Source organism: Etheostoma cragini, chromosome 23 (genome assembly GCF_013103735.1).
Source record: "Etheostoma cragini isolate CJK2018 chromosome 23, CSU_Ecrag_1.0, whole genome shotgun sequence".
NCBI lineage: Eukaryota > Metazoa > Chordata > Actinopteri > Perciformes > Percidae > Etheostoma > Etheostoma cragini.
In genome coordinates, this window is record NC_048429.1 from 11,283,281 (window position 1) to 11,297,209 (window position 13,929).

Sequence of the window (13,929 nt, forward strand, 5' to 3'; positions counted from 1 at the left end):
CATATATATAATGTGTGTGTGTGTGTGTGTGTGTGTGTGTGTATAAATAAAATTTGTATTCCAGACAAGTACATTCTGTAATATTTGCCTTTTGGTGACTGGATTGGAATTAAACAAAAACTCAGCCTTTTTTCTTTGTGCCAACAACTATCTGTCACCATGGCAACCAGCTGGGTGCTCTCAACCCTTTGTTTTGTTCTGAGTCTGGTATGAAGCTGAGCAATTTTGAATAATGACTTATAGTGTTATTATGTGCATTCAAGTGTATTTTTGCCCAATTTGAAATACATTTTGCAGTCACTTTATTTTTGTTTGATTTGATGTCAATATAATAGAAGTCATTCCTCAAACATTGATTCATTTTAAGTCATACAGGTGCTGTGATTATTATTAATATACTGCATCAGTTTGGTTAGAGTGCAGTGCACTTAGACCAAATTATCAGAGCAGCCTGTTGGAGTTGGCGTTCCAGAGTTGGCCAAATTGCCTCCGAAATCAAGACTATACGCTGTGTTCAGGGATAAAGTGAGGGCCTAACCTCTACTCTATGTTGACCTCTGTTTCGCCTCCAGGAGAACACAAGTTGAACTTCATCCCAGCGATGATCGGCCCATTCCTGGAAGTGACGCTGGTGCCTCAGCCTGATCTGAGGAATGTCATGATCCCCATCTTCCATGACATGATGGACTGGGAGCAGAGACGCAGTGGCAATTTCAAACAGGTAAACAGCGGTTAAAAAAAAGAAGCTGGAAACTCCTATTTAATTGCAAGTTTAACCCTTTCATGTTTCAGGTCATTGATACCTGCACTCTAGTGGGTCAAAAGGCAGAATTAGAATCTCACAAAATTTTTGTTAATAACAAATATACATGCTTTCCTCATAATTTTGCTCACAATAAATAGTATTTGAACTTGTAATGTTTATTTGACATATACATCAAGATGAAGACCTATAATAACAAAATAATGTATGTGAGTGGTGCTGCGAATGACTGTTGTGTTGACAAAAGTAACTGATGAGGATGAAAAGATTCCTTACAATTTCCAAAGGTAATTGTTCCCCCCCCCCCCCCCCCCAACATCTTGCACTCTGTTGGCAACACACTTTTCCATAGAGATTTACATTAAGTCCTAAACCATAAAAACATGTCAGAAGCAATTCCCTTTACGTTACCACGTGACTGACTTTGACAGGATGAGATTTGATCCCCCACACTGTTCAGTTTTAATCTCTAAGCCACCTCTGCCACTCTTCCTCTTAGTCATTTTATCAATATCGTTTGAACTGGGAGCCCCTTTGAGATTGAAATGCTTTTTCTGTCTCACAGGTGGAGGCCAAGCTGATCGACAAGCTGGACAGCCTGATGTCTGAGGGCAAGGGGGATGAGACGTACAGGGAGCTCTTCAACAGCATGTGAGTTAGAGAAAGGAACAGCAGTAGAAACAGAAAATATGGGAACGAGGGGCGCTAGGGTGCGTACTTACTTACATATGTCAAATTGACTTGGATTTAAAGGATAATAGATTGAATGAGGCTGCCAGTGTGGTAATTTAATGTGTCCCATGGAGCCACTCAAGAATGAGCTTCACAGTAAAGGCTGAAATAAAGAAGCCAGTTCAGGATACAGGGTTAACTACAACATAAGGCTTCATCAGGCAGGCTGCATCTTGCAGCTTGTTTGCTTCAGTAAAAGGGGCCACTTCATCTGTAAGTAGATGTGTCTTAGCATTCCTCATTGAAATTGAGCTTTTAACCCTGTCAGCCAAGGATAACAGCATAAATGCTCAGGGAATGCTGATAATGTAATGATTGATGACAGAATTTGCTTCTAAAAAAGAGTTTTTTTTAAGTGAAAATGTCACTCATTTTACAAATCATTAGTCTTTTAGAAAAATTCAATGGGTAGTTTGTTTCGATTGGGTCTATTGCAAATATAATAATGAGAGGTAAGTGATCACTATCCACCTTCATCTTCACTCTTACGTCCTCTTTGGCCTGTCCCTGTCCACACTGTCTTTGTGTCACCAGGTTTGTGCTCCTGCATGCTTAGTGTGTGAGTGTGTGTGTGTGTGTGTGTCCGTCCGTGTCCCTACTTACTTTTGTGCCTGTTCGTATTTTTATGTCAATCTTCACAAATGACTACTATATTTGGACTCAGCCCTACATTTCAACTTAGTTTCCAAAAACATTATTGCATTAAAGGAAGCCATATTTTGTCTGATTCACATACATACTGTATGTCTCTTTAAATATCACATAGATGTGAATCAAAATGTGACCGTCATGAGTATTTTATCAATATACATCTCCTGTAATTGTCCCTTTGTCTTTCATTAGTCAATCATTCTCTTTCCGACCATTTTTACTCATGAATCATTACAGAAAACTTTGTAACATCACTAAATATTATTAAAAAAAACTACATATCAATATGTACCATATATTGTGCAGAATAAAATGAATATGCATTATGAATCCTTAATAAATATTAAATTGCCAGTATCTAATTCAGCCTGAATGCAGATCACAAGTTAGTTTTAATCCTAATGTTCATGATTTTAGCCTACTTTTATCTTTTCTTGACTATTTGATTTATTGATTCTATTTAGGTTCTTAATTTATTTTCCTCCTACTAACTCCACTAACCCCTTAACTAACGTGTGTGTGTGTGTGTGTTGATATTAATCATATTAATATTAATTTATTCCGCCTATGCTTCCCGCCTGGAGTAGAATTCCTCTGTTTGGTCCATACCCTAGGTAAGACGCTTTCCTCTTGGTTCTCTCTGTGTCTGTGTGAGGGGGAACAGCGGGAAGGGTCAGCCAAAAGCTATTTTGGCAATATTTTGGCTTTGATGTGTTTTCCAGTTGCGATAACCAATCAATTCTAAAAATCTTTGAGGTGTCAAAACAGTATATTAGCTATTGTGATTTCTTTATTTAATGTTAGCCACCTTGGGTATTTTGTTTAGTTAACTCCCACAGGCAGGCCAAAAAGCATAGGTGACACTGGTGTGACTGGGATTGATTTCAGCTTAGCTTTGCCTCCTTTTCTTTTGTAGTAATTTCTTCTTGTTTTTTCCCTCCCACCATCCTACCCCATCACCTTTCCTTTCCCATTCACTCTCTTTTTTTATCTTTTTTGATCTGAACATCTCTCCATCTTGTCCTCCAGCCTACTGAAGAAGATTGAGAGAGAGACATGGAGGGAGAGTGGAATCTCTCTGATTGCTACCGTCACTCGCTTAATGGAGAGATTGCTGGACTATAGGTGAGAGGGCACACATACATTCTCAGAAATATGCATGCATGCTTTATCTATTAGAATTTGTTTTGTGAAGTTTTTTTTCTTTGTCACCACTTAAGTCATAGCTTTGCATGCCTCATAATGTTTCTACCACAGGGACTGTATGAAGCTGGGAGAAGTGGATGGAAAAAAGATTGGATGTACTGTCAGCTTACTGGTGAGTAGTGGCATGAGTCTGGTTGGATGTGTAAAACTGTATACGCTTTTAGTGTTACTATTCTGACTTGTTTCTGGCTGTTACAAAATCACATCTTCAACGAAATGATTGTTTGAATGCATCTTCTTGAGAGCCAGGCTAGCTGTTTCCCTCTGCTTCCCCTTGTTATGCTAAGATAAGCTAACCTACTCCTACTTCATATTCAAACCACATGCAGGAGAGTTGTATTAATCTATTCTAATTTTGGGCAGCAAAGACAATACGTTATTTCTCAATATATCAAACTATTCCTTTAGTATTTACATAAAGTTGAAGATGTTTTAATAATGGCTTGAGTCTTTATAGTAGTTCTTACCTTTTTAAGGATTGGAGCAATCTGCATTGGTGCTATGATAGAATGTATGAGCGTAGCAACCATGATTCATTTAGTAAGTTGTTAAAGTTTCCACCCTTTTAGTGATTCATTTGGAATTATCCAACAATCAATCACCATATGTGATGTGTATGCTAGTTAATTTTTCTGATGATGGGGATCATGACATTCCTCAGTTCAGGCTGTTATTCATTATTATTGCCTTTTATTGTTGTCTAGTTTGTAGGGTACATTATAAGTCTCTCATAACTTCATACTTGGGGGTCTTACATTTCTTTGACTCATAGACAATACTCTGTTCTACCCCCCCCCTGATTCTTTTTGTCCTCACTCATTACCGAACCACCCACTGCTCCGGACAGAACTTCTACAAAACCGAGCTAAACAAAGAGGAGATGTACATCCGCTACATTCACAAACTGTATGACCTGCACTTGAAAGCACAAAACTACACAGGTGCGTCCAAAGGAATGACTGTAACATGCTGTATTTTTGAGTGTAGGTGTTAGCATGAGTGGGAAATACGTTATTGCTGTCTTACTATGGCTGTTCAATTATGGAGGAAAAACAAATTAACAATGATTTAGAAATCATGATTATTAACACTATTACTCCTTGACTTTTGGAAAGATGTTGCATTTATAAAAATTAAAAAAACAACAACACTCAAACCCTAAACAAATTAACAGTGAAAACACCTAAAACGTTTACATGCAAAATGTAATGGGCAAAAAAGCATTGTTTTAGGAGCCAAAATTGTGATTGTGATTAAAAATGTGATTAATTGCACAGCCCTAGGTCTAACTGCATGTGGTAATATGTGTACAACTATTGTCCTTTCAACTTGTTATCCTCGTATGTACAAATTTATTCTTCTGAACTGCTCCCATAATATGCATATAATCTCCTGACTGTTTGTCCTGTGTCTGTGTGTTTCTCAGAGGCATCATACACTCTGCTGCTGTACGATGAGTTACTGGAATGGTCAGACCGGCCGCTCAGAGAGTTCCTCAACTATCCCATGCAGAGCGAGTGGCAAAGAAAAGAGTATCTGCACCTCACAATAGTCCAGAACTTTGACAGGGGGAAGGTGAGCTTCAACACATTCACACACACACACACACACACACATTCTACATTTGCAGTCCTTAGTGGACTTTATGTAAAGAAACATCATGACAGTATGTAAAGCTACTGCTTCCCCGATTGGGTTTTGTATGGAAAAAAATAATCATAAAAGCTATGTTTTTAGATGGTACCAACTCCGAGAAACACTGTACCTATAGGCTGCAAAACATGCAGGACAAGTGGCTTCTAAGCAAAGGATGTCAGCTTCTCATGCAAATTGTAAATTGCAAATTGCATCGAAAAAGCAGCACTGACATTTCAATAGTGCTTTGTGTAGAATAAATACATACAAGCCATGAATACCTAAATTTTAACCTCATAAGCTTTAACAATTCATGAAACATTACTACTGATGAAGGAACTACATTACTACTGATGAGAGAACTGGAATTCAATGCTTGTTTAGTGGAGACGTGAGGTCATTTGCATGAAATAAAATCACTTCATAATAGAGTAGAGCAGAGCTGTAAGCCATATGGAACAGTGGAAATATGTGTCACCTGCGGTCAGAGTCAGGCATTTAATTTCTACCTGTAGTGAACTGTGACGCTTGAGGCATCCACACATCTTCCCTTTAATCGGATGAATCGCTGGCGGCTGTAATTAAAGCAGGATCCGTATGGTCCCACAATATCCTACACCGTTTCTTTAAGAAATATTATGGGAGACGATGGCAGGACTGACAGGCGAAGCGTGACTTGCATTGGTGGGTTGGTTTTAGGCTGCAGCTAAGAATGAACCGTGAGATTGGCAGCTCAGGAAGTGGGGAAGTAGTAGTAGTTTTTTCTTTTTTCCTCCCCACTGCTCTCTTTATCCTAACTACCTTTGCCACTGTTCTGCACTCTCAGGGAAAAGGGGCATTATGGAAACCATCCAAAAATAAATGCACACACACACACACACACACAAAAAAACTTCAGCATCTCTGATGAAATAACATCGCTCTGCGTAATCATTGAAACTGCGCCCCTCGTTACTCATAGTCCAATTTCCCTTCACATTCACGAGCCATGCCATCTGCCAGTACTGCCGCACAGGGATCAGACTGCAGTAGGAAAGGAAAGCTTTTCATTTAATTATCAAGATGGCTGGGTGCTGCGTGTACCTGCATGAAGAGGTTAGATTTGATTTTTGACGTTGTTGACTCACCAGTGCCATCCAGTGGGGGAAATACAGCTTAGCAGCACCACTGCAGAGCAAGTTTTTTGTTTTTTTTATCAAGCCTTCTGTTCATATTATACTAGTTAATGCGGTTCCTTGATGTTTGTTATATTTGCTTTCTTTTGAGACAGGACACAGTGCGCATGAGGATGAATAAGTGTATGAGTTTTTATGTCTTCAGTGTTGGGAGAACGGCATCATACTGTGCAGAGAACTGGCAGACCAATATGAGTCTTTCTACGACTACAGGAACTTAAGCAAGATGAGGGTGAGTTGTCCACAATAAGCTAGCTATAGAGACACTTCCGTAAGAAGCATTGTTAGTTAAAGTCTTACCATGTGATGATGGAAAGGTAAACTTAAATTTTTTTTAGTTTTATATATATTTTGCACCTACTAATTAATCTCCTTTAAGATAATTATGCTTTTGTCAACGCACCAAATCCCTTATAGGTTGCACGCTGTTGGTTTATATTCAATACAAAACAATAATGTTTTATTTTTATTGCAAGATGATGGAAGCCTCTCTCTATGACAAGATCATGGACCAGCAAAGACTAGAACCTGAATTCTTCAGAGTGGGTTTCTATGGAAAGAAGTTTCCTTTCTTCTTAAGGGTAAAGACGTCTCCATATTCCCTTTTTGTCTTATTCCTCTTCATCAATAGCAAGTTGAATAGAGTCATTATTTTACCCTCTCCAAAGAAGAAATGGACCTGCTGAAAAAATGAACTTTTCTTATATAAGACTCCTTCAGTGTGAGGTGACATTCAGCAACTCTTATTCAATACCATTCAATGATGTAACAGGCAATGTCCTTGGTGGAGTTTGCAGTTGGAAGCTGCAGTTGCGATGTGCGACCACTAGATGTCAAGCTATCTCCACGCTGTCCTCTGCTCCCCACTTCCCACCCCCCACCCCCCGCCCTCTGCAGAATAAGGAGTTTGTGTGCCGCGGCCATGACTACGAGAGGCTGGAGGCTTTCCAGCAGCGGATGCTCAACGAGTTCCCCCACGCTATCGCCATGCAGCACGTCAACCAGCCAGACCAGACCATATACCAGGCAGACGCACAGTGTATCCTTGCTATAGAAAGAAGCACATACAAAATGAATTCACAAACCTTGACCAACGTGCGGCAATGCATAAGAAATGACAACAGCGTAGTATAGATGCACAGAGGCTTACAGACGGCATGCTTTGTGTTTGCCTCCTTGCAATTACCTGTACCGATCACACTCCATGCCTCCTTCCATCTCTCGCAATCTCTTTCTTTTCATCAAAGGCTCATGCTCAGAAACACGCACACACACAGCTCTGCATTAACACTATCAAACACACCATGATCATACAAATGTAGAGGCAGTATTTTCACTGGGGACAAACCTTAAAAAATATTTTTAATTTTTTTCTGGCTTTTTAATTTAGATCAGAGAAGCCCTGAAATGATTAAAAAATCAAGTCATCTGGGTTGACTAGAGTGCTTCAAGGACATTTTTACCCTGGGTTTAGTCTGCCTGCCATCTAATTTGTGGCAGTTTTTTGAACATAATGATACTGCTAAGATCTAAAGCTACTTTAACAACAGTCAAACATGTGCTCTTTTTTTAACAGGCCAATCTGACATTGTACATCTTATGATACTAAATATGAATTTAGGTAGGGTTATTTGAAATTAATAAGGCTATGCTTTACTTAACCTTTCTCATTTTTTTGTTAAAACACCATTATTATGAAAAGGACGATAACAAATTGTATAGATGTGTCTTTAAATTAAGTTCAGCCATGATTGTCACATTACCAATTTGGTGTTTTGGCTCTGCTCATGTGGTGCTCTGAGCCATTCTTCCCTTGAGCTCACCCCCGCCTCCGGCATCTGCAACATTTGAACATTGACACATATTATAGAAACATACAAAATACCCAAAGAGTGTCAAATGTTTATACGTGGACATGCACAATTGGAGGGTGTATGAAACAATTACTTTTGTGACTGACAATATTCCTGTGAGGCTCTCCGACTTTTGTTTAGTATTTGACTACATTTTGTGCCCCCAACCAGTAACTGACTCACATTGAGAGCTAAAGTCTTCATTTTCATGCAGCGTGTTCAAATTAAGCTGTACAATATGGAAGCCTTTTTAATTGTTCACAGTAATGTATGGGACAACTGTTATAGTGGGAGAAGCAGGGGAAAGCAAAGACTTTGTGGCATAGTGACACATTGACTCTAGAGAGCAGCACTAAAAGAAAGCCAGATGGGGGACAGAAAGACATGATGAAAATGCGCTGCATTTTTTTGTTATGTATTTATGGGATATGTTTGCTTGTTTGAGCGTCCCCCATGGAAAAACAGATTAAGATTGTCTTAATGAACTATGTAATCAATAGAATCTCTCTCCGGTTGCTCACCCACCTGTATAGCCTTGTTGCAAATACTCATGCATATAAATGAATGTACAGTAGCTGTTCTCACTGATATTTCCCTGGTCAAGTCCCTCCTGAGTGAAGGGGTTGCTCATGATGAAGAGGGTGAGCCTCAGCAGCGCAGAAAAGCACTTTTGTTTCTCTGTTTAGTTCTTGTGTGTGTTTCTGTGTTCTTCTTTTGTGCAATGATTGTGTAAGAGCATGATGTGTGTGGTTGCGTAGGCATTCTTTTGGAGTGTGGCAGGAGTAGCAAAAGGCCCCTATTACAGTCGTATACCCTTGGCAGGGTTTCTATGTGGATGTAAATAAAAGTGTCTGTGACTAATGAAACAAAAATGCAGAAGAGATGTACTTATCTCAAAGACACATTCTTACCCACCCTGTACAACCTACTTGTGTGTGTCCCTCGTCCTCTGTGATTATATTTGCGATTTCTCATGTTCTTTCAGATCAATGAAGAATTTTTGTCAGTTTTAGTGCTTTCCCTTGTCACTCTCTTGTACTTTCCCTTAACGTCCGGTGCTTCCAGACCTGCAGATCTATGCTGTAACCCCCATCCCAGAGAGCCAAGATGTGCTGCAGAGAGATGGAGTGCCTGACAACATCAAAAGCTTCTACAAGTTCAATCACATCTGGAGGTTCAGATATGACCGGCCCTTTCACAAGGGCACCAAAGACAAGGAGAATGAGTTCAAGGTACGTGGCGTGGGGGGGGGGTGATGAAAATACAGAAAGTAGAAACAAACTATGTAAGTCGGGGGGCAGTTTGACGCAGACATTTCTTTGCTTTTGTGTATTTTCAACTCTTCTTCACTCTATGAATTAGTCAATTTTGTGGAGATTAGCTTTTAGATAATGAACATAGAGCCTTTTACAGCTTACGGAAGGGCTGCTAAATGTCTTGTTATGAAAAAACTTTTTTTATATTTCAGAATATTAAATGATACATCTAGGATCATTAGCATTTTTCACTGCAGACCGATGTGAAACTGCTCAATGTTCTTCCTTTTCTACCTTGTTCATCGATCATAGGCTTGTGAAGTTAATAATAGTTTTTAACCTGCGCCCAGGTATTAGTTTGTGTATAGCGCATGTTTTATTCATCGCGACTCGGGTATCACTAATTATACTTGGGTACCGTTCAAAACTGTGCAGTTGCAGTCTTTACAGCATGATTCAGTTACACACATGCAAACCCACGCAGCTGCATGCACTCTAAACACATACACACACCACAAAGACCCTGATATTAGGCTCATAAATATTAACACACACACACACACACAGACACACACACACAGTCATTTCATCTCAGTTCCATCAAAGCTATTTGGCGAAATTTAATCACAATAGACCATTTCCATCAGGGCTGGATATCTCTGGCCCTCAGGTGGGAATAATATGTATGATAAACTTGTGCATGATGACAAGATTGTGCAGCAGCCAGGATATGGTGTGATCAGTCATTATAAAGTAGAGAAGAAAGTCGTTTACAAAATTCAACCAAGAAGTTTCTCTCTGCAAAAAAGAAAAGGTTTGTAATGGTCAAGACTTTTTATTTTTGTCAGCTTTTCATTTTAAAGTCCTGCTCTTAAACTAGAATACATATATTTTTAGTAGTGTTCAGGTGGGTTTATTTGCCTTAACTAACGGAACATCAATAAAGGGCAGCAGGGTTGTGTAGTGAGTCAGAAGACCCTTCTTCAACCTGAGGACACTGGATCGATGCTGCATGTCAGCACGCATCTGCTCTGCTGAAGTTTCCTTGGTTGGGTTCAAAACGATGTCTAAAATGAGTTAGTTTTAATGTGAATTAAAGCATGCTAACATGCCAAACTAACATGTGAACATGACAAACACACCTGCTTAATATAGACATGTTAGCATTGTCACTGTTAGCATGCTGCTATTAGCATTTAGTTTGTAGCACCGCTGTGTCAAAGACAACATGGAGCCTCTTACTCTTTTGTTGAGATTGAAAGTTAAAGATAATTCTTGACCTTGGAAACAGTAGCTTAACAAAATAAAGCACCAAAAAAAGCTTGGAAGTGGACCTGTTTTTTTTTTTTTTCAAACAGTGTTTTATAGATGCATTGATGGATGAGTTAATCTATAAAATGGCAGTAAATAGAATACACAAATTACAATTATTGTAACTACTCTCCATTCCTCGGCTCTCAAGATGTTTTTACAGCAAACATAGTGTGAACGTTACCGTAGGTGCTTCACTTTAGTGTAAATCTATTGTGTTAACAGCCGGCAGTGAATGCAAGAGTTTCCATAGTTTGCGTGTTGTCAGAATAACCTTGTGCGATGTTGGCACATTGACAAGCAACGCTGGCTGACAGGGTAAGTGGTGGAACATGAATGATGATACGAGATGTGTCATGTCTTACATCTGAACCACACCTTCAAATGGGTGCTTGGCAGTACGTGTGCTCTGCATGTTTTCTCCAACTGTGTATCAGTAACTAAATAGTGTGATGTCTGCTAAAAATAAAGTGCATACGCATCAGGCACATCAGACATAAATAGCTGTATTGTATTTATTTTTAATTTTTTTAAATGTGTTTAGCAATCAGCTAATGCTCACATGTGTGTTGTGTGTTAATGCAGAGCCTGTGGGTGGAGAGGACAACCCTGACTCTGGTCCAGAGTCTCCCAGGCATCTCCCGCTGGTTTGAAGTAGAGAAGAGAGAGCTGGTGAGTGTGACCACCTCTGATGAATTAACCATGAAGACATAACTACAACACACAGTCATCTTACGCAAGGGACACTGTAATATACTTTTATTTTGCAGGTTGCCATTTATGTAGAGTACTGCCAGTCAATACCCAAGTATTGATCCAAATTTTTACATTGAACAACAATAATGACCTAGGTCATGAGTTTGGGCTATTGGACACATTTTCTATTCCTCCATTGGACAGATTAGATGGCATGCTAAATATTAAATTGCTTTGCACTGATTGCCAATCTTTGCATAGGGACATTTTAACCAATACCTATTCCGTAGTTTTAGTCTGTTCATATTTACACACGTTAATTCCCTTTAAAAGCTTACCATCTTGGGTCTTCTCATTCAGATCTCTGAGGAGTGGGAGGATTTTAAGTGCTGTTCTGTCGAGCGTATGCAAAATAACACAATGTCTCTGTTGGTCTTAGGACGTATTCTTTAGCGCATAGCTGCAGAACGTGGTGTGAAATTGGGAATTGTGAACCCAGTGTTATTTTATAATGGTTATGCAGTGTCATAGCATATACAATACAGAGTTGGCAAAAGCTCTATTAGCTAGAGGATTATGTTTTGTGTGAAACAGAGAATGAAAAAGGAAGAGAAAAAGAAATGCAGGATAAAGGGTAGATTTATTTATGCATACTCAAGTGTTTACATTAATATAGTGTGCACCTCATACACTTAAAGCTGCTATAATCATTATGTCCATAACAACAACGCCTCGATTGCTACGTGTATGTGAAAGGTGTTGCAAGTAGTGATGAAACCATAAGTAATTATTATGACCAACTGCGCATTTCCAACTAGCTCTGTCAGGCTTTTCTGTTTTGGTTCTGTCTGGCTGCACTCATCAGCGTAGGCAGCACTTTTTAGTGAAAAGGCAAAAAGAATAAACACTTTATGGCTAAATTAAGACAACTAGCTGCTGAAAATTGTGGAGCCTTTAGCAGTTAAAGAGCTGCTATTTCAGATATTTCCCTCTGGAGTTGGTGGAGACGAAACAAATAGAGTTAAAATGAAGAGTGAATTTTGGATTTAGATTAATCGTGGTAGAAACACAACTCCAAAGGACTGTGAATGTTACCCCATATATGCTGGATGTGTACATAAACCACTGTTGGTTATCAGGTTCACCACTTAACCCTCCTGTTGTCCTCGGGTCAAATTTGACCCCTTTTAAAAATGTCTATATCAGAAATGGGGCATTCTTTTAAACCAAATTACCACAAAAAAGGATGGATTCCATGCACCGCTCTTTGCAAATACAATAATTTTCATTGAATTTCGGGTGTAAATAGGGAATGATGATGTAAAAAGATGATGATCAGTGTTGTGTTTACAGCTTGTTTTTCCACTGTCTCCCAAGCGACCATTGTTTGGTTAATATAAATGTTTTTACATAAGATATCCACCAGAACAATTTAGATTTTAAGGTGGAAGTGTCTAAATGTCATTGGTTTGGCCAGAAATGTGGACAGAGTTTTTGAAGGGGTAGTTTTTGAAACCTTTTTCATGCAAATGTGCAAATTTGTTGTAGAGTGTAGACGTAACAAAGCTCCCTTTAGAGCTACAGAAGAAGTGGTCCCTTAAAACTCTTACATTTTTACAACCTCCCCCTTGGCAGGTGGAGGTAAGCCCGTTGGAGAATGCCATCGAGGTGATCGAGAACAAGAACTTACAACTGCGCACGTTGATCACCCAGTGTCAGAGCCGGCAGATGCAGAACATCAACCCCCTCACCATGTGCCTCAACGGGGTCATCGACGCCGCTGTCAACGGGGGGCTGGCCCGCTACCAAGAGGTATGGGTGGATGGATAGATGGATGGATGGTGGAGAAGGTTGGAGGGTTTTAGAGACCGTGGCAGGAGTGAGGAGCCATGACACATGGATTCCCTAATGATGCATGAAGGTGGGTTTTAGCGGAGAGACGTATGGACAGAGAAGTGTTTTGTTGAGTGAGGAACGAATGAATGAATTGATGGATGGATGCATGAATTGCTGGGTAAAGGTTTGAACGATATGGATGGATGGAATGGAAAGATCAGTGGAGAGCAGGAAGAGGGTGGAATTGGGGAAAGAAATGGATCGGCGGGTTGCGTCAATGGATGGAAGGATGGATGTGGGGCGACACTGGGCTCAGGTCAGAATATTGCAGATAGAGGAGTGGGAGGAAGTATATAGAGAGATGGATGGCTTTTAATGGCTGAATGAATGGGATGGGAGTGTTTATGCAGCTGCTTTATTGTTTACTGAAGTGGTAACAGACAGACACACAGATTGGTAGAGAAAAACTGGAATGTGGTCAATCTCACTGACAAACATTTGCATTTACTGCTTCTCCAAAATCTCCTTAACATTAGAAAATTGCAGGATAACAGTAAAGTGCAATTTCTTAACCAATAGGAGATCAGTTGAAGAAAAAGGCGTCAAAAAATGATTTTTTTACCCTCAACACACTGAGTGGACTCTGCGACTTGCTTGTGTCGCATAGCAACCACCCTTTTCCACCAGGAGCCAAGTGTGGGTTTGTTTGTATGTGTGTGTGTGCAAATACTGTATGGATGTACAAACCCGATTCCAAAAAAGTTGGGACACTGTACAAATTGTGAGTAAAAAAGGAATGGAATAATTTAGAAATC

The 13,929-nt window shown here is 39.6% G+C and overlaps 1 protein-coding gene across 7 annotated transcripts in view; it reads left to right on the top strand.

The window, feature by feature from the left end:
* dock4b (dedicator of cytokinesis 4b) overlaps positions 1 to 13,929 on the top strand; it is a 115,124-nt gene that overhangs the window by 82,923 nt on the left and 18,272 nt on the right. For 5 of the 7 annotated variants that reach the window (XM_034863227.1, XM_034863228.1, XM_034863233.1 and 2 more), the window contains exons 31-43: positions 573 to 721; positions 1,329 to 1,414; positions 2,734 to 2,760; positions 3,176 to 3,271; positions 3,404 to 3,464; positions 4,200 to 4,293; positions 4,779 to 4,927; positions 6,308 to 6,394; positions 6,639 to 6,743; positions 7,060 to 7,201; positions 9,081 to 9,247; positions 11,168 to 11,254; positions 12,914 to 13,090. In XM_034863227.1, the coding sequence (XP_034719118.1) occupies positions 573 to 721; positions 1,329 to 1,414; positions 2,734 to 2,760; positions 3,176 to 3,271; positions 3,404 to 3,464; positions 4,200 to 4,293; positions 4,779 to 4,927; positions 6,308 to 6,394; positions 6,639 to 6,743; positions 7,060 to 7,201; positions 9,081 to 9,247; positions 11,168 to 11,254; positions 12,914 to 13,090 (1,427 nt within the window). The remainder of the gene's footprint in view (positions 1 to 572; positions 722 to 1,328; positions 1,415 to 2,733; positions 2,761 to 3,175; positions 3,272 to 3,403; positions 3,465 to 4,199; positions 4,294 to 4,778; positions 4,928 to 6,307; positions 6,395 to 6,638; positions 6,744 to 7,059; positions 7,202 to 9,080; positions 9,248 to 11,167; positions 11,255 to 12,913; positions 13,091 to 13,929) is intronic. The other 2 variants (XM_034863231.1, XM_034863232.1) reach the window with 1 other exon arrangement.